The sequence below is a fragment of the Schistocerca gregaria genome, chromosome 3 (assembly GCF_023897955.1).
Source record: "Schistocerca gregaria isolate iqSchGreg1 chromosome 3, iqSchGreg1.2, whole genome shotgun sequence".
Taxonomy (NCBI): Eukaryota; Metazoa; Arthropoda; class Insecta; order Orthoptera; family Acrididae; genus Schistocerca; species Schistocerca gregaria.
This window is the reverse complement of record NC_064922.1, coordinates 312179676-312200715: the sequence shown is the minus strand read 5'-3', so window position 1 is coordinate 312200715 and position 21040 is coordinate 312179676. Positions and strand designations below refer to the sequence as shown.

The 21040-nt window shown below is 38.9% G+C and overlaps 1 protein-coding gene across 2 annotated transcripts in view; it reads left to right on the top strand.

Moving 5' to 3' along the window:
• LOC126356167 (protein alan shepard) overlaps positions 1-21040 on the top strand; it is a 394981-nt gene that overhangs the window by 350519 nt on the left and 23422 nt on the right. For both annotated transcript variants that reach the window (XM_050006925.1, XM_050006924.1), the window contains exons 10-11: positions 6829-6927; positions 7094-7257. In XM_050006925.1, coding sequence (XP_049862882.1) covers positions 6829-6927; positions 7094-7246 — 252 coding nt within the window. In that variant the 3' untranslated portion in view covers positions 7247-7257. The remainder of the gene's footprint in view (positions 1-6828; positions 6928-7093; positions 7258-21040) is intronic.

The window sequence follows — 21040 nt, the reverse complement described above, 5'->3', positions numbered from 1 at the left end:
GGGAAGTATCCAGATAACTCGGACGGTGTAACACTGTGCCAAGATGTGCTGGCCGTGCACCAAGGCATGTTCAGCCATAGGGTGATCCTCATTATCAACAAACATTGTCTGCCTGTGTCCGTTTATGCGAATGGACAGTTTGTTGCTAGTCATTCCCACATAGAAAGCGTCACAGTGTAGGCAGGTCAGTTGGTAAATCACGTGGGTGCTTTCACATGTGGCTCTCCCTTTGATCGTGTACACCTTCTGGGTTACAGGACTGGAGTAGGTGGTGGTGGGAGGGTGCATAGGACAGGTTTTACATCGGGGGTGGTTGCAAGGGTAGGAGCCATAGGGTAGGGAAGTTGGTTTGGGGATTTCATAGGGATGAACCAAGAGGTTACGAAGGTTAGGTGGACGGCAGAAAGACACTCTTGGTGGAGTGGGGAGGATTTCATGAAGGATGGATCTCATTTCGGGGCAGGATTTTAGGAAGTCGTATCCCTGAGCCACATTCAGAGTCTGATCCAGTCCCGGGAAGTATCCTGTCACTGTTGAAGAAAATATATATATATATATATATATATATATATATATATATATATATATATATATATATATATATATATAAAATAGAAAGAAACTTCCACATGGGAAAAATATATTAAAAACAAAGATTCCAAGACTTACCAAGCGGGAAAGCGCCGGCAGACAGGCACATGAACAAAACACACAAACACACACACAGAATTACTAGCTTTCGCAACCGATGGTTGCTTCTTCAGGAAGGAGAGGGAAAGACGAAAGGATGTGGGTTTTAAGGGAGAGGGTAAGGAGTCATTCCAATCCCGGGAGCGGAAAGACTTCCCTTAGGGGAAAAAAAGGACAGGTGTACGCGCGCGCGCACACACACACACACACACACACACACACACACACACACACACACACACACACAAGCAGACATATTTTGCCTTTAAATATGTCTGCTTGTGTCTGTGTATGTGCGGATGGATATGTGTGTGTGTGCGCGTGAGTGTACACCTGTCCTTTTTTTCCCCTAAGGGAAGTCTTTCTGCTCCCGGGATTGGAATGACTCCTTACCCTCTCCCTTAAAACCCACATCCTTTCGTCTTTCCCTCTCCTTCCTGAAGAAGCAACCATCGGTTGCGAAAGCTAGTAATTCTGTGTGTGTGTTTGTGTGTTTTGTTCATGTGGCTGTCTGCCGGCGCTTTCCCACTTGGTAAGTCTTGGAATCTTTGTTTTTAATATATATACATACACAGTGTTTAACTTAAGAGGCCCCATTGTTGAAATGCAAATGATGGACTGAGTTGGGTGAAATAATGGTTTATATTGTCAGTATGACTGGAACTGTAGGGGGTCGGGTGTTTGTTTCTTGCATACTTAAGTTGTTCCGGTCACTGTTGAGCATTGGCTTTTGACCAAGATTGCATAATCATCTTGTGTTGTTTGTTAAAATGCCTTTAACTGTTGAAGAACATGTATTCATGATTGAAATGTATTTTGTAAGAAAATCTCATAATGTGTGTTGGTGAAAGTTCACAGACATGTTTGAAAAAGAAACACCAGTGAAAAGTGTTGTTCAGAAGTTAGTTAAAAATTATGTGAAATTTGTTCAGGGGTGTGCAAGAAACATGCCAGACAAAGGTAAGTTTTAATGACACTGGTCATTCAGGATATTAAAGCACATTTTACATCGTCTCTCCACAAAATTTTTGTGTAGATTAAGGCAGGAAAAGAACATTATCTTGGTTCAGCCTACACTACAGTGAGAAGAATACTGAAATGTTGTTCGTACCACATGCAGGTTTTTCATGAACTGAATAATACTGATTATGTCAGAAGGGTTCACTAAAGTCAGTGGTTTAAGACCCTCATTAGAGACTACATTGGCATTTTAGATACAGTGTTTTTCACAAATGAAACTTGGTTTCATCTTGGTGGGTATGTTAATAGCCAGAAATACCGGAACTAGGATACTGACAACCTGCACCCTTTCACTGAGTCTGCCCTACTCTACAAAAATTTGGCATATGGTGTGCAGTTTCAAGGTGATGAATAACAGGACCTTTGTTTTTTGAAGCAACTGCAGATGCTACCATCTACCAAGATGTTATCCAACAGTTCATAGCTTTACTGCAAGAGAATGAGTGTGCCAGCTGGTTGCAATGGGATGACATCTATTTCCATACAGCTTACTTTGCTATGAAAATTCTGCCTTCCAAAATGCCACTAAATGCTGATGCTAAAGTGAAATCGACTCCTACACAGCAGGTGGGGACACTCAATAGCTGTTATAGCTGTTGCACTTTGCCAATGCCCTGTGCCCATGTTTCTTTCATCGCCTTTGCACATATGTCAAAACAAAGTGTGCACAGTTGGAAGCGCTCTATGTACTAACTACCTAAATAATGTTTTTCCATGAATAGCTTTCATCTAATCAAGGGGAAGAGATGGAAGGTGTTTTTCTGAATGAATAGCATGTACCACCAAAGGTAACAATTTTATGTTGCAAATTATATCAGAGATTTTCAGTTTAGAAACCATAAAATTAATGATATTCCTCCCTAACAGTTGTAATTCGTACAATTTCATGAGAACTAATTTGGTAACAAAGCAGTCTTATTTAACACTTTTTTTTCATTCCAAAAATATCATTAAGGACGATCCCTGTGTATGCTAATATATTTTTTTACCTCTAATTTCACAATATAGTTAGTAAATTTAAAGGGCTGTTTCTTTGTGAACAGTAAAATATGTAATTTTCATGTAATTGCTTTTCCAAATTAATGCATGAAGCTGTTGCTATGCAAGTGACAGAATGCATACCTAATATACTCTGAAAAGCCACACGTAAAAACAGGATTTTCTGCTGTTCATACCTTGGGCTTTATTGGTAATAAAAAGAGGATCAAGTGTTTTGGATCACCCTTTGGCTTATGGACCATTTGTATGCCTAACAGAAGGATTGTGTTAGTGTTGCTGTCTTACAGTACGGGGTCAATGTATGAATGTTTGCAAACTTCCTCCTGCTTAGGCAAATGGAGCAAATCAGTTTGTTCTTTTTGCATTTGATGTAGTATATGCTGTTCACAGACTTACAGAGACGTCCTTAGTTCCTTACCGTTCCTTGGAAAACCCCCAAAAATGTTTTTTTTTCTTTTGCCATATTTTTACTGTCATCTGTGAACCAAATCCCAGACAACAATTTCAAGATGATTAAGCACAGCAAACAACTGAAATTTTTGCAATATATTCTCTAGGAATTTATCTAGAAGAGCCATCTCCATGTTTCCAAAACTCTTTTATCTATTATCAAGAAATACCCCAAAAACTTATTTTTTGAGTACCAAAACAAGTCGCAGATTCGGAGATGGCTATGCACAGCAAACAGCTGGAAGTTTTACAGTGTATTCCTAAGATCCTGGTCTTAAACAACAATGAAAATTTTCTACATATCTTTGTGTCTCCTAGACACAGAGGTTCAAAGTAATCCCACTTTCACATGTAAAATACGCATGTAAAATCTTTTGTGAAGCAAAAATGTTGTTTATAAAGTGATGGTCTCTGTTATGATCATAAGGATTCTGGGAATCCCACATTGTACTACCGAAGCATATGCATACTTTATCGGCACGTAAAATGTGGTCTGAGTTGTAAAATTAGTTCTGCATCATTTCAGTTTCACGTAAATGTTACTAATGAAAACATTTTTGCAGCAGGGAAAAGATGGGAACCACAGGAAAAACACTCGTATTGGAGCACAAACAAAACGCAGATATGTCTTGTTTATCATCAGTAAGTGTTTACTGATGAAGACGCCGGCCGTGAAAGCCTACATGGGATGTCTTGTTAATTATAAGACTCTGAATGTAAAGTGGGGTACCAGTTGCCTCATTCTACCTTTCTCAGCACCTTTAAAAATATTCCCCAAAATTTTGGCATGCGAACATATTCATGCTTATTTATGCTGAGAGAGAATAAAACAAATGCAGTGGCAAAGCATCAGAAAGTAATAAATAATGAAAAATAGTAAATAGTGGTTCTGTTATAGAAAGAGTGAAGGAAACAATGGCAGTGGGCAGTGTGACAGAAAGAGAGGTGCACATTCAAGGGCGTACCCAGGATCTGATCTGAGGAGGTGGGGGTGGGGGGTGGGGCAGCTAATACTAGTCTCAGGAAACAAAGGCTCAAGTCAAAAACAGCACTTTTTATTAAATAAAACAGTAAACCAGTGAAAAACTGCTTTTAATAAACATTTTAAATACAAGAATGCACTTATACAATCCCAGAAAACATGCAACATTTCTTATTAAATAAAATAGTAAAATAGTAAAATAGTGAAAAACTGAGAATATCTTTGGAGGGGGTGGGGGGGGGGGGCAGCAGCAGCTTATATACAGGCGTCAGCTGCATTTTTTCCAGTCGCTCAGGACTTTACATTGGGCAAGAGGTTTGTAATAAATGCAAGCTAAGTAAGGAGCCAATGCAGTAGAGTACTCTCTGTAAAACCGAATTGGAATCCCATCAGGACCTGGTGATTTATTTATTTTCAACCCATTCAGTTGCTCCACAACCCCAGGGATGCCTATCACTATGTCCTCCATACGGGAATCTGTATGAGACTCAAACGGTGGTATGTTTGTACGATCCTTCTGCATCAAAGATTTCTCAAATGATAAATTTAAAATTTCAACTTTTGTTTTGCTGTCTTCCGTTGCCAGGCCAGACTGATCAGTGAGTGACTGGATGGAAGTCTTCGACTCGCTTACCGATTTTACGTAAGACCAGAATTTCCTTGGGTTTTCAGCAAGATCTTTTGCTAAAGTATGACAGTGGTAGTGGTTGAATGCTTTGTGCATCGCTCTTTTTACTGCAGCACGAATCTCTACTAACTTTTGCCTGCCCTCATTCTCCCCATCTTTCTTCTACCGTGAGTGCAGCTGCCTTTGCTTCCTGAGCATTCTCCGAATTGCGCTGTTAAACCATGGTGGGTCTTTTCTATCCGTAACCCACTTTTTCGGCACATACTTGTCCAATGCGTGATTTACAATGTGTTTAAAATTTGCCCATAATTCTTCCACTTCCGTCGTACCGGAAGTAAATGAAGTTGATTCATTTACTAAGTGGGACACTAACAACTGCTTATCTGCTCTTTCTAGTAAGAATATTCTCCTAGCCTTCTTGACCGACTTTTTAACTTTCGTAACCATAGTTGTAATGACAACATCATGATCACTAATCCCTGTCTCAACACTGACACCGTCGATGAGGTCTGGTTTGTTTGTGGCTACCAGATCTAAATTATTTCCATTATGAATTGGCTGTCGATTTAGCTGCTCAAGACAGTTTTCGGATAATGTGTTCAAAAGTAATTCGCATGACGGCTTGTCTGTATCACCTGTAATGAATCCATAGACATCCCAGTCTATACTAGGTAGGTTGAAGTCACCTCCGACTAATATAGCATGATTCGGGTACTTCTGCGTTACAGAATGTAGACTCCCTTTGAGTGATTCTAGAACTGTCGTGGTGGAACCTGGTGGCCGGTAATGACGCCCCACAATTAACTGTATTTCCCCTAGCCCTGTTAAACATGTCCAGATAACTTCTCAATCACACTCTACTTCGACCTCAGTAGACACAATATTGTTGTCAATGCAATGAAGACACCACCTCCTACGGTGTCCAATCTGTCTTTCCGATACACGTTCCAACCCTCACTAAATATTTCAGAACTTCCTATCTCAGGGTTCAGCCAGCTGAAGTGTCTTTACACTGAGCGCATCATAATTTCCCTGCCTGCACGTTGACTGGTGAGTGTTCATCAGGACACCTCGCACTACTACCTAGCCTAAAAAAAACCCATGTGCACGCCACAAGTACTCTGCTACCTGAGTAGCTGCTTCCTTTGTGTAGTGCACCCCTGAACTATCTAGGGGCGTCCTGCAATTCCCCACCCAATAGTGCAAGTCTAGAAATCTGCAGCCAAGACCATCACAGAGGCGACTAAGCCTCTGGTTGAGACTCTCCACTCGGCTCCAACCCAAAGGACACCGATCCACCCTGGGAACGATGCCACACCCTGCGTGCAAGGCCAGCGGTCTTCACCAAATCTGCCAGCTGCCTGTACAAACTGAGGATCGCCCCAGAACCCAAGCGACAGGCATCATTGGTGCCGATGTGAGCAACTACTTGCAGACAACTGCACCCCGGGTAGATAGTATGAGTGACTTAACAGTGGTGGACTAGTGGGTGTGAGTAAAATACAGTTAGGGGAGGCTGTGCATGGGAGTTTGGAGTGAGTTGTGTGTTAAAAAAAGCATAAATATGTTCACATGCCAAAATTTTTGGTTTTGAAGGTGCGGAAGAAAGAATGAGGTAGCTGGTACCCCACTTTTCAGTCAGTCCTTTAAGCAAACACAAACATATTTGCATTTTTTGTGCACAGACAGCAGCATTTTTCCTCTGGTAACATATTACTTGAAATTAATTTTGTCAAAAATGGACTATCAAAAATCCAGATCATTATGTCTTTAATTATTATATATTAAATTCTCATTACCACTTTCGTCAGAAAAGCTGTCATTTACAAGCATTGTTACAATTTATTAGAACTGTAATGAATTTTATTATGTTATTTAGTCAGTCAGAACAGTTACATCACATACCCCAGTTGGTCCTTAAAGAATTTGCTGTGAAGTTCTTATTTTCAGTTTGACATATGCTACTCTTCAGGTTTTTAGTTTTTGATTTTGATTGTAAATTTAGTTGGTAGAATTTACATTTCTGATACTCTGCTGACACAATGCTTTTGTTTTGCAGATGATGCCATCAGCTGATCCAAGCTCTGTTCAGTATGGTTCTATGATTCCACCTCTCACTACTCATATGTCTGCCTTACAGATTGGTACTCCTAGCTCTGTAAGTAACATATGTCAGACTAGGATAGCAAAATAAAAATGTAAATGGAGAAAGAATTGCAAAGCACGTTTAATACCTACTGTTCTCATTGGCACAAAACAAAACATTATTTTGCATGTCATGCAGCTCTTTTATTTGTTGTTAATCCAAGAATTTGTGGTTTCAGTATATAGCAAGCCCTCATCCATATCCATTCTATCCTGGGCCAGGAGCATCTATCATACATGCTGTGCCAATACCTGACTCTGAGCAAACATCTAATGCTGCTTCACCAGATGATACCTATCAGCCCTACCAGACCAGTCAGCAACCAAAATAAGTACTGATTTGGTAAGATTCAGACATACACTTTATTTTCACACAGTCCATGTGTATCTTTTGGCTATTAGTTATTGCACAGACTTTAATGTGAAGTGTTAAAGTATTTTTTTAAAAATTATTATTTATTTATCCATGAATCATTCGCCTTCCCTTCTGCTGTTTTCACATCACTGTTGCATGTTTTGCATCAGCTGTACTTTCCTCTGATACATTCCTTCCCTCAGATCAGTCTAATTGTTGCTTGAATATTTCGACTATTTCTTATTTAGGAGTTAAACGTGATGAAAATTAAAAGTTGATAAAGTTGGATGAATTTAAACATCAGGTGCCAATGTCTTTTGTGAGATCTTCTATAGTAAATCTCATTATGAAGAAAGCTTAACTAATGATTCAGAGCTTGAACAGTCACTATTTCTTCCCAATGGCATCCAAATATCAGAGATTCTCCTAATAAGCTGCACAACTGACATAGAAGGAAACACAACAGCCCCCAGGATGTTGCTGGGATGAATTTTGAACAAGTAGAGAAGACCAGAGAGACCTGTTGAATGTTTGTGTTGGTCCATTAATATGTTAGGATAGTGCAATAGGTTACAAATGCTTCATGAAAGCCAGTTATCTGAGTTTGAACTTCAAATCTACACAAAACCTCACTGCAGCATATACTGCCCCAAGAGCAAAAGTCAGGCATCTCAAAACTTGCTGTAACATATTTACCAACATATTATATATTTTACATGTAGCTACTGATCTAATTCCACAGAAAGGACAAGTATAAAAGCTTCACTTACAGCGTTAAGAGAATTGTTTCACCAACTAATTTCACTATTCTATCTCTGTATCTGAACTGGAAGATTGTGGATCAGATGGTGAATTTTAGGATATGTTAGAAAATTCACAAAAAAGAAATTTATGTGCTGTCGGTATTTAGATAGTAATGGTAACACTTTATGTGCAGGCAGATTTGGCATTGTTAACTCTTCTTATACGTAGCAGTCACAAATGTTTTTATTAATACTGTGCAGTAAATTTCAAGGTTTAACCCTTATCTTTACATTTGATCAACAATACTTGCATTTATGTCTGTCTGGAATTTGATATCAGCGGTAGTCAATGAAAACCTCATAACTCCATTTTGTTAAATTCTACAGCAAAAACGGTTTCTTAAAAAATAATATATAGTAATGACGATGTAAATAAAACAGAAAGAAACTTCCACATGGGAAAAATATATTAAAAACAAAGATTCCAAGACTTACCAAGCGGGAAAGCGCCGGCAGACAGGCACATGAACAAAACACACAAACACACACACAGAATTACGAGCTTTCGCAACTGGCAGTTGCTTCGTCAGGAAAGGGGGAAGGAGAGGGAAAAATGAAAGGATGTGGGTTTTAAGGGAGAGGGTAAGGAGTCATTCCAATCCCGGGAGCGGAAAGACTTCGCAGACACACACACATATCCATCCGCACATACACAGACACAAGCAGACATATGTCTGCTTGTGTCTGTGTATGTGCGGATGGATATGTGTGTGTGTGTGTGTGCGAGTGTACACCTGTCCTTTTTTTCCCCTAAGGGAAGTCTTTCCGCTCCCGGGATTGGAATGACTCCTTACCCTCTCCCTTAAAACCCACATCCTTTCATTTTTCCCTCTCCTTCCCTCTTTCCTGACGAAGCAACTGCCAGTTGCGAAAGCTCGTAATTCTGTGTGTGTGTTTGTGTGTTTTGTTCATGTGCCTGTCTGCCGGCGCTTTCCCGCTTGGTAAGTCTTGGAATCTTTGTTTTTAATATATATAGTAATGATACAGACACAGTTGCTACATTATATCTGTATAGTAGTATTGTAGCTATTGACATATTACAGAAATCCATGCACTTTCAGGTCTCTCTTCGATAACACAGTTACTGGAATTAAGAAATTTACATCGAAAAATGGAGTTATGGGGTTTTCAGTTACCACCATGATGTGATGGTGCTCTTTCACAAAGCACTGAAATTATGAAATTTATGTTAAACGCTCACAGAGAGCATATTGGAACCAAACTCAAAATTTTAATACAACAAGAGGTTTTCCATTGCTAAATGCACTCTTTCAAAATAACCACACTTAAGACTTCAACTCTCACAATTCCAAGCAAACATTATATAATGCTTAATCCAAGATGTTTGAGGAAAGGTAATTGATACCATGCAATGTTCATTCACTCTTAATAATTAGATGTAAATTATTGCAAGACCTTTAAGATTCTTTAAATTATCTAATCATATGGAAGGGGCAGTTAGTTCTTTGTGAACAAATAGGTAAGATGTGAAAAGGATGAGTATCAGATAGTTTTAAATAAAGACTGTGTTATGAAAAATTGTGGTCATTAGCATAAGGGTAGTTGTGGAGAACAAAGAAAAAACATCCTTTTAAATGAACTGAATAATATGAAATAATAATCATGAATACATAATACAAAGAGCTCAAAAATGGAGAAAATGGAGATGTTCAAAAAAAGAGGAAGACCTTGAACAATTCAGACAACAAAGAAAAGAAACATCTAAAATAATCTGGAAAATCAAAACGAACTTTGAAAATTGTCAGCTTATTGAAATAGAATAAAATTTCACCAAAAATAATACTAGAAATTCTTACCAAACCTTTAAACACGTGCTTAAAGGATATCAGGCACCAAGTATTTGTTTCAAAGATGAAAATGGCAAAATAGGATTAAATAATAAAGAAAATTGTGAAATTTTAGCAAATTTTTTTGAAAAGTTGTTAAACTGTCCTGTTCTAGCAGATAAATTAGAATTTCCAGTGACACATCAAAATCTAGAGGAAGATTTCCCGCCAACAGAGCTAGAAATTCATGAAGCCATTAAAACACTCAAAAACAATAAGTGGTGAAGACTCCATTATAGCAGAATTATTGAAGTGGTCAGAACCAAAAATTATAAAGGATCTACAGCTGCTTTTTGAGAACATGTGGAAAACTGAAAAGATTCCAGTTGAATGGAAAACAGTATTAATCCACCTGCTACATAAAAAGGGAGACAAACAAAATGTCAGTAATTACAGAGGAATTCACTTCTGGAATACAAAATATTACCAAAAATTCTCCTCAACAGAATGGTAGATACTTTAGACAAACAATTAGGAGAATATCAGGGTGGTTTTCGAAAGGGAAAATTCTGTGCAGAACAAATTTTTAACTTAAAGTCAATAATTCAAAAGAATGTTAACCAGCAAACCAATACTAGTGTCATTTATAGATTTCAAGAAAGCATTTGATTGTATAGACAGAGAAATGATAGGTAAAGTCATTAGAGAATTTGGTGTTAAATCAAAACTAGCAAACATAATTCATGAAACACTAACAGCTGCAGTATCTAAAGTCAAATTTATGGGAGAAGTATCTGAGCCTTTTGAAATAAAAACTGGTGTTAGACATGTGATGGTTAATCACCTTTACTGTTTAACTGTGTTCTAGAAAAAATTGTAAGGATCTCAAATTCGGAGCTAAAAAATCACAAAATTGAACCAATAACTCTGGGAAAGAAACCAAATGGAATTAAGGTAAACTGCTTGGCTTTTGTGGATGATTTCGCAATACTTTCAGAAAACCTGACAGAAGCAGTTACTCAAATAAACATTCTGGAAAAATAAGCAAACAGAACTAGTCTCAAAATTTCAGCTGAAAAAACAAAATTCATGACAAATATAAAAAATGCACCAAAATACATAGAAACACAAATAGGTAAAATAGAGCGAGTAAATAAATTTAAATACCTTGGAGAAACTATACAACAGAATGGACTAGAAAAATCTGCAATAGAAGTAAGAATTAACAAAATGGAAAGAGCATCATATAGTTTGACCAAAAATATTTACAACAAGAAATGTATATCTAGAAAAACAAAACTATAACAGTACACTACAGTGGTACGACCAGAATGTTTATATGGATCTGAATGCCTAACGATGAACTATAAAATGGACAAACTAGAGGTACTGGAAAGAAGGATTATTAGAAAAATAATGGGTGCAATGAAAACTGCAGATGGTTGGAAAATAAGAAGTAATGAGGAGATCTACAAAAATATAGAGAAAATATCTGAAGTAATGGCCAAACGAAGATTAACCTTTTTGGACATCTCTACCAAATGGATGGAAATAGACTAACAAAACAAATACTCCTGTATTTCTGGAAGAAGAAATCGACAATAGCATGGATTACATAAGTAAGAAAAGATCTTGAAAGAAACATCATCAAAGAATGAGAAATAGCATAAAGAAACTGTTTTAAAAACAAAATACTAAATTTGGAAGGCTTTCAAAGCAGAAGAAATAAAAAATCAGGAACAACATGGACTGAAGAAAGGAAAAGACTTCATGGGGAGAAAATGAGGGAATATTGGAAAAATAGGAAACAACAACAAAGGAAGAAGAGGAACTGAAGTTATTAACATGATTCTAGTTGCTCAATACGATAGTAAAAAAAAAATCTATTTATGTATATACATTTTTTTCCACATGTCCCAAAATATATTTTGTATTTGGAATGTTTGTCCTGGCTCATACGATGGGCATATATTTCTTGTATGTGATATTAAAAAAATAAAAAAAGGAAAATCCAGGATGGTATATTACAATATTTGTGAAAAGGAAAGTTGCTACTCACCATATAGCAGAGATGCTGAGTCGCAGATAGGCACAACAAAAAAAGACTGTCACAAATATAGCTTTTGTCCACTAAGGCCTTTGTCAGAATCAGGCACCACACACACACACACACACACACACACACACACACACACACACACAGACAGACAGACACAAGCAGACATATTTAAAGGCAAAGAGTAAGGGCAGAGATGTAAGTCGAGGCGGGAGTGTGGAGGCAAAGATGTTGTTGAAAGACAGGTAAGGTATGAGTGGCGGCAACTTGAAATTAGCGGAGATTGAGGCCTGGTGGATAACGAGAAGAGAGGACATATTGAAGGGCAAGTTCCCATCTCCGGAGTTCAGATAGGTTGGTGTTGGTAGGAAGTATCCAGATAACTCGGACGGTGTAACACTGTGCCAAGATGTGCTGGCCGTGCACCAAGGCATGTTTAGCCACAGGGTGATCTTCATTACCAACAAACACTGTCTGCCTGTGTCCATTCATGCGAATGGACAGTTTATTGCTGGTCATTCCCACATAGAAAGCATCACAGTGTAGGCAGGTCAGTTGGTAAATCGCGTGGGTGCTTTCACACGTGGCTCTGCCTCTGATCATGTACACCTTCCGGGTTACAGGACTGGAGTAGGTGGTGGTGGGAGGGTGCATAGGACAGGTTTTACACTGGGGGCAGTTGCAAGGGTAGGAGCCAGAGGGTAGGGAAGGTGGTTTGGGGATTTCATAGGGATGTACAAACAAAGTGATTACGAAGGTTAGGTGGACGGCAGAAAGACACTCTTGATAGAGTGGGGAGGATTTCATGAAGGGTGGATCTCATTTCGGGGCAGGATTTTAGGAAGTCGTATCCCTGCTGGAGAGCCACATTCAGAGTCTGATCCAGTCCCGGGAAGTATCCTGTCACAAGTGGGGCACTTTTGGGGTTCTTCTGTGAGAGGTTCTGGGTTTGAGGGGATGAGGAAGTGGCTCTGGTTATCTGCTTCTGTACCAGGTCGGGAGGGTAGTTGCGGGATGCGAAAGCTGTTTTCAGGTTGTTGGTGTAATGGTCCAGGGATTCAGGACTGGAGCAGATTCATTTGCCACGAAGGCCTAGGCTGAAGGGATGGGACCGTTTGATATGGAATGGGTGGCAGCTGTCACTATGGAGGTACTGTTGCTTGTTGGTGGGTTTGATGTGGACGGATGTGTGAAGCTGACCATTGGACAGATGGAGGTCAATGTCAAGGAAAGTGGCATGGGATTTGAAGTAGGACCAGGTGAATCTGATGGAACCAAAGGAGTTGAGGTTGGAGAGGAAATTCTGGAGTTGTTGTTCACTGTGAGTCCAGATCATGAAGATGTCATCAATAAATCTGTACCAAACTTTGGGTTGGCAGGCTTGGGTAACCAAGAAGGCTTCCTCTAAGCGACCCATAAATAGGTTGGCATACGAGGGGGCCATCCTGGTACCCATGGCTGTTCCCTTTAATTGTTGGTATGTCTGGCCTTCAAAAGTGAAGAAATTGTGCGTCAGGATGAAGCTGGCTAAGGTGACAAGGAACACTGTGATGCTTTCTATGTGGGAATGACCAGCAACAAACTGTCCATTCGCATGAATGGACACAGGCAGACAGTGTTTGTTGGTAATGAAGATCACCCTGTGGCTAAACATGCCTTGGTGCACGGCCAGCACATTTTGGCACAGTGTTACACCGTCCGAGTTATCTGGATACTTCCTACCAACACCAACCTATCCGAACTCCAGAGATGGGAACTTGCCCTTCAGTATATCCTCTCTTCTCGTTATCCACCAGGCCTCAATCTCCGCTAATTTCAAGTTGCCGCCACTCATACCTCACCTGTCTTTCAACAACATCTTTGCCTCCACACTTCCGCCTTGACTTACATCTCTGCCCTTACTCTTTGCCTTTAAATATGGATGGATGTGTGTGTGTGTGTGTGTGTGTGTGTGTGTGTGTGTGTGCGTGTGTGTGTGCGTGTGTGTGCGTGCACGCGTGTGTGTGTGCGCGCGTGTGTGTGTGTGTGCGCGTGTGTGTGTGTGTGCGCGTGTGTGTGTGTGCGCGCGTGTGTGTGTGTGCGCGCGAGTATATACCTATCCTTTTTTCCCCCTAAGGTAAGTCTTTCTGCTCCCGGGATTGGAATGACTCCTTACCCTCTCCCTTAAAACCCACATCCTTTCGTCTTTCCCTCTCCTTCCCTCTTTTCTGAAGAAGCAACCATTGGTTGCGAAAGCTAGAAATTCTGTGTGTGTGTTTGTGTGTTTTATTTATTGTGCGCTTTCCCGCTTGGTAAGTCTTGGAATCTTTGTTTTTAAAATATTTTTCCCATGTGATATATATATATATATATATATATATATATATATATATATATATATATGAGGGAAATATTCCACGTGGGAAAAATATATCTAAAACCAAAGATGATGTGACTTACCATACAAAAGCGCTGGCAGGTCGATAGACACACAAACATACACGCATGCTTCTTCAGGAAAGAGGGAAGGAGAAGGAAAGACGAAAGGATGTGGGTTTTAAGGGAGAGGGTAAGGAGTCATTCCAATCATGGGAGCAGAAAGACTTACCTTAAGGGGAAAAAAGGGCAGGTATACACTCGCGCGCACACGCACGCGCGTGTGCACACGCACGCGCGTGTGCACACGCACGCGCGTGTGCACACGCACGCGCGCGTGTGCACACGCACGCGCGCGTGTGCACGCGCGCGTGTGCACACGCACGCGCGCGTGTGCACGCGCACGCGCACACGCACGCGCGTGCGCACACGCTCGCGCGCGCGCGCGCACACTCACACGTAAACACGCAAACACGCACACACACACACACACACACATCCATCCGCACATACACAGACACAAGGCGTTGACAATGTTTCTTTAGCTGTGTCATCTGTCCTGGCCTGCTTGACAGCATGACCAGACTTGACCTACATTTCCTCAAGCCACACCTCTTCATCAATGCATGTTCCTTAAAAGTCTGCATTGCTGTGCAACTATATCTTCCCCCTACGTCAGTTGCTTACAGACACGAAAATGTCCATAGTGAAATCCTAGATTGTGTAAAACTGTGGACAAGGATGTGTGACTGCCATGAAAAACTCTTGATTCCTTAGGTGTAACCAGTATCTTCCAGAGAGTCACACATTCCTTAATGCAATTATACTCATATACATGCCAAAGAATCACATCCTTTCAAACAAAAAAATTGCATTGGTAATCTGCACGTACACATTACTTTTTCTCCCCGGGATATTAAGTTTGGATGATTCTTCACCTTCCTTTTGTTTGTTGAATATTTCCTTCCCAGTCTTCACAACAGAGTTTGTGTTTATATTGGAAACTCTGTTAGCAAATAGCAGCAAGCCATCATATGAATTTTCTCATTAAGATGGAATATAAAGAGCAAATGATTTTTCTCAGTTGCCGTCGTACAGTAATACTCTGTCCAAGAGAATGGAACTTTCTTGATTATAATTTTCATCAAACTTTCCACTGACATCATTGAGTACTACACAATGAATAACAATGACAACACGTGGAAAGTTGCAGGGCACAGCAATCACACAGGACAGCAAGCTGATTGCAGTTGAAGCTCACTGCAAACAGGAAGTTTTGTGGTGTGGGGTGAAAGTTTGGCAACTTCAAGGGCTTACCAGTAGCTGTAGCTGCAAGCAGGGTGGTATTGGTAGAAAGCAGCCTTAGCCTGCCAAATAGACTTCCCACCGTAGCTCTTCCACTCTCACTGTCAACTCTAAAGTAGTTTGGGACAGATTAGAGTATTTTCAAATCAGAATGAGCATTTCCAACCCAAAAATTTTCCTGTACATGAATCATTTTTTCATGTTATTTGCTTTTTTTCAAATGGACATATTTGTTTGAAGTTGCCATGATACATTCCAGACTTAGCTACAACAGAAGAGTTATTTGAAAATTAAAGAAGTTAATATTCTGCAGCAACTCAAGACTATGAACTGACGTTTGCAACATTGGGATCCTAAAATTTTGTCTGTCCTTAAGGGCAGAGGTTCACACTTGAAGATGATGCTCCTGTCCTAAACAGTCTGAGATTTCACTGTGAATAATTGCAACAAAAGTTTTTGTGCCTGATTGTGGCCTTTACATAAATTTTCTAATAATAAGAACTTACAGATGAGTGAATGGTCATGTATCTCATAGTTTATGGTGATCTCACCTTTTCACTGTATTACAAATCCAGTTTTGTTAGGTGCCATTTGTCTGACACTGAACTTATTTACATTATTTTCCGTTGTACATATGCATTTTCTTCATGGCCTTTGTTGCTTGTTCAAGAACATTTTAGTTGCTGCTGAAGTTTGGTTTCATTGGTCATCAGTACGATGTGGCTGTAGTCTTTATTATTTCTTCAGAGACTGCGTATTTACATTATTATTACATAGATACAACAAACCACTTCATACATTTTTAATTGAAATGCTATAAAGAAAAGAATATTGGAGATTTAATTAAAAACAACGAAAACAGACAGCAGTTATCATAAGCTAACAAAAATTTTAGCTGTCCAAACCAGAAGTTACTTCATCCATTTCTACCAACCTGTTTTTTTCCTTTATTAGTGAAAACAAAACATACGTGCTTCAAGATGTTAATATTCTGTCAGCTTTTTTTTTGTTTCATCTGCTATCACTTGTTAATTACAAGTTTTTTTTCTGCTTTTAATTGTTAACGGTATTAAAGTGGTCACATAAGACTGAATACTCAATATACTAATGCACTCTTCTATAATAGAGAATCCAGTTCTTTTCTTGTTTCTTTGCTTTGTTCATTTTTATGCCCTTCAAATTTCTTTCACCTTCTCACTAACTTATCTGTGTAAGAAATAGAATTTGCCAACACAGATGATGATGCTATATTTACATTCATTTTTCTGATTTCTACCCCCTCTGTGTTCATTAAAAAGAAAGAAATGTTGGAGTACAGACTTTTACTGTCTGAAAGTTGTGATGTTACTTTTGATTAATTCCAGCTATTCCAATCACTTTACAATGTAACATTTATTTCTTTAAAATAAAAATGACTTTGTGTAACTTCCTACAGTTGACAAAATTTGGATGGTCCATCTGTTTGTTTCTCTCAGGACACTTCACTTGACACCTGCTCATTGTCCTGGTGTTCTTCCCAAGAACTGGATTTACATCTTGGGTTCATTCTGCTTGCTAGGTGGATTGAGGAACAGATACGCCTTTACACTTTTCATTGCATTTTTATTGCAAAAAGTGATGCAGGTGGTGTGTCACAAAACCTCTGATCAACAGTGATGCCCAGAAAGCCAACTCCCATTCTTATGTACCTTTTCAACCAATTCTTTCATTGTTAAGGTTACATTTTTTAATATTATAATTTTTACTAAATCAAATTGATCTGACATACATTCAAAATAGTTTCAAATACACTTACCAGTTTCAGACATTGACCCGATGCTCTCTTTGCTGAAAGCAAAAGTGTTGCCACTACTGTCTTACTGGGCCAGTTGTAGCTTCACCAGAGCTCCATGGCAATCATCTTTCGGGATTCCATTAGGGCCAATCTATTGTCCATGAAAATGCAGAGTAAGCTCAAAACCACCAAGAAGGGCAGAGAAAGACAACTAAAACTCCCAAACAAGGAAGCTCTTTGAGAATTTGGTGAACTTGTAACACCAAAACTCCACATCATCAGTCTTTCTGAAGGTGCACCAGCATCACAAGCAGGGGAACAAGTGAAAGATAATTTCCTCATCACTTGCAACATAAGGACCACCACAGTGTGCAGAACATCCTTGGATATCACAGCCCACAATACAACTAATTGAAGAGAAAAGTAATCTGAAGAAAACTGGTATCCACACCACCCAGGATCAAGATAGGTAGGAAACTCAAAAGCATCACTGGTGAACTTAATCCTTTTGCTTGGGTAGTGGGTGATGAGAATGGCAACCATATTGGAGACAAGGAAAGCTGTAGTGAGGTGGAAACAATACTGTGAAAAGCTGTATTCTGGGGTAACAACAGTACAGAAAGTCAAGCAGTTGACGAACTTCCATTGGAACCTAAAATCTTATGCAGCAAAATGAAGAACACACAACAACATCTGAAGGTCAGTAAACCCCCAGATCTATATAGTATATCTGGTGAGATGATAAAGGAAATGAGCCAAGAAGGTGTTGATTTGCTACATTCAATAAATATAAGATCAGAAACTGAAGAATGGCCAAAAGGTAGATTAAAGTCTCTTTTCATCCCACTACACTAGAAAAGGTCAATCAGGATCTGATTCAAGTATTGAATCATTGCTCTCGTATCCCACACAAGCAAAATTCTGCTCTACATCCTGAACCAGCATTGGAAGCCATGCATTCAGCCATAGAACAAGCAGGTTTTGTTGCAGGAAAAGGAACAGATACATATGACAAATAATTGACAAATCATAGTGTTCTGTGTTCCTGTCTTCATCTGCTTCTTTAAATAGAGGAAAGACTTTGTGTTGTCTGCAAAAATTGTCACTGGTGCTTGCAGAGTTTGATGTCCTACCACATTTGACAGTACTGATCAGAAGTCTGAACAATTATTACCTTGCAGCTGTGAAGACAAGTATGGGCACGTCTGATTTCTTCAGTGTATCTAAAGGTCTCAGATAGGGTTGTGCTCTATCCCCCCAGCTGTACAAATTCTGTACCGAACATGTCATTAGGCCTACTCTTGATGGCTGGGCTAAAGACACTTCTACCAATTGAAGCTGTGAGGACAGGGCGTGCTTGGGCGAAAGGCAAAGGTCCCGAGTTAGAGTCTTGGTCCGGCACACAGTTTTAATCTGCCAGGAGGTTTCATATCAGTGCACACTCTGCTGCAGAGTGAAAATCTCATTCTGGATTATGGACATTTGTTGTAAAGATTGATAGTAGCAGTTCATATGATACTTAATGTGACAACCACCTCCTTTTAAAATCGTTAATTGTTAGTAAGTGCAGAGGTGATGTCAAACTGGGAAGATAATTCAATAAACAGTAAGAAAACTATATAGTGTGCCTTGACAAGTTGATAAAAGCTGAAATATTTAGCAGTTTAACATGAAACACCAGACAATGAACAGTTTGATACATCAAAGCTAAATTGGATGTCATGCAGGTGTTCCAAATAGTTTGTCAGACACTAGTGCAAAATACTACATAACTGGTTGTGACATTTGTCCTGAATATTTATCTGTGTATTGCTTTCAGTATTCTTACTATTTTTGCTCTGTTTCAATTGAATAATTACCAGTACATTAATTGTAACTACTCCAGTAGTTCAAATAATATTTAATTGATATAAACTTTCATATTAAGAATTTCTCAGTACAGCTTTGTCAACTGAGGAAATGAATTTCCTTCTAAACTTGTGTTATTACACTTGGTACTGTTAATGATCTGTACATAACTAAACATATAAGGTATATAGATACACAAAGTATAAGAGGTTACGTAAAATAGACACAAAGATAAGTATGAGAAAATGTGAAATCATAAAAATGAAAAGTGGAAAAAAGTGACATGGTTGGGGTCCCTTGCACTTGCCATGTGCATAGTATGCAATAGACACTGCATCCTCCTGAGGGATACTGCAAATATTAGTTGCATATTTCATGAAAGATTTGGTAAGCTTAAGGTTACTACTAGCTTTAGTGTTTCAGTACTCAGTTTTTATTTGCTTGTAGGTATGGTTTTAACTGTGTAACATTTCTCTGTCTCTAAGTTTTCTTTAATTTTGGATGTAGTAATGTTTGTTTTTCTCATAAACAAATGTTTTATGTGTTTTTGAAGTGAATTGACTCCCATTATCAAAAAGAATTGCCTCAGGAACACACACATTTTGATCTTGGAAACAAAATTCCTCTATGCACCTGATAATACTGTTAGACTTTCTTGTACCCCTTCCTTCTTAAATAGCTTTTTATCAGTTTCCAGTTTTGAAGATGATTTTGATTCCTTCCCAAAATTATTTATAAATTTTTCTGATCTCTTTTTTTTATCATTTATGCCTTTTATGTACCCAATTTTGAAACTTCGCTCCCCTTATCCAACACTATTCTGATCTCCAACCCCACAGGAAACAAAGTAAAGCATCTGCAATTACATTTCATTTCCCTTTTATATATTTCATTGTATAATGAAACTGCTGCAAATAAATTGCCCACAATGTAATTCTACTGTGACATAATTTACACTATTGGATAAACATAAGGCTTTGTGATCAGTACAGACAATGACTTTATGTCCAGGTAAATAATTCCTAAATTTCATAAATTCCCACACAATGGCCAAAAGTTCTTTCTCCATAATTATGTAATCCTTTTCACATTTTTGAAGTGACCAACTTGCAGAGCCAATTGAAGATGAGCTATTTTCTTATTAACTGTCTCTTCTCAGAATAGATGAACCCCTAACTGAAAGTTACTATCGTCTGCCACCAGACAAAATAATAATGAAAAATCAGGTCAGTGTAGTATTTCACTTTTACAAAGTTGTTATTTTATCTCATCAAAAGCTACCTGGTGTTCCTCACTCCACTTCCGTACAGTACGTTTCTTTATGAGGTTGTTAAATCATGGTGCATTCAGTGCCTCTGATTTTGCATTTTTTTTTAATGAAAATTGGCTAAATTGAAAAATGACCCTAATTCTGTCATTGATTGTGGTTTTGGAAACTTTACTATAGCTAAGATTTTCCTGCTGTCAGGCAAAGTTGCCTGTTCACTTACACTGTGGCCAAGAAAATTCAGTTGTCTCACAGCGAACTTATTCTCTAGTTTTAATGTCATCTCCCCTTTCCTTAGCTTCTCTCCTACATTGTCTATGATAGCAAAATGCTGGTCTCATGTGTTCCCAGTTTTGAGGTTGTTATCCACATAAATGATCAATTTTGCCAAAAATTCAATACATAAAACAAGATCTAATGCACATGGGGAGGCTTGCATGCCTCAGCGACACAGGTAGCCATACCATAGGTGAACCACAATGGAGGGATATCTGTTGAGTGGTCATACAAACCTGTGGTTCCTGAGAAGGGGCGGAAGCCTTTTCAGTACTTGCAGGCGCAACAGTCTGGATGAGT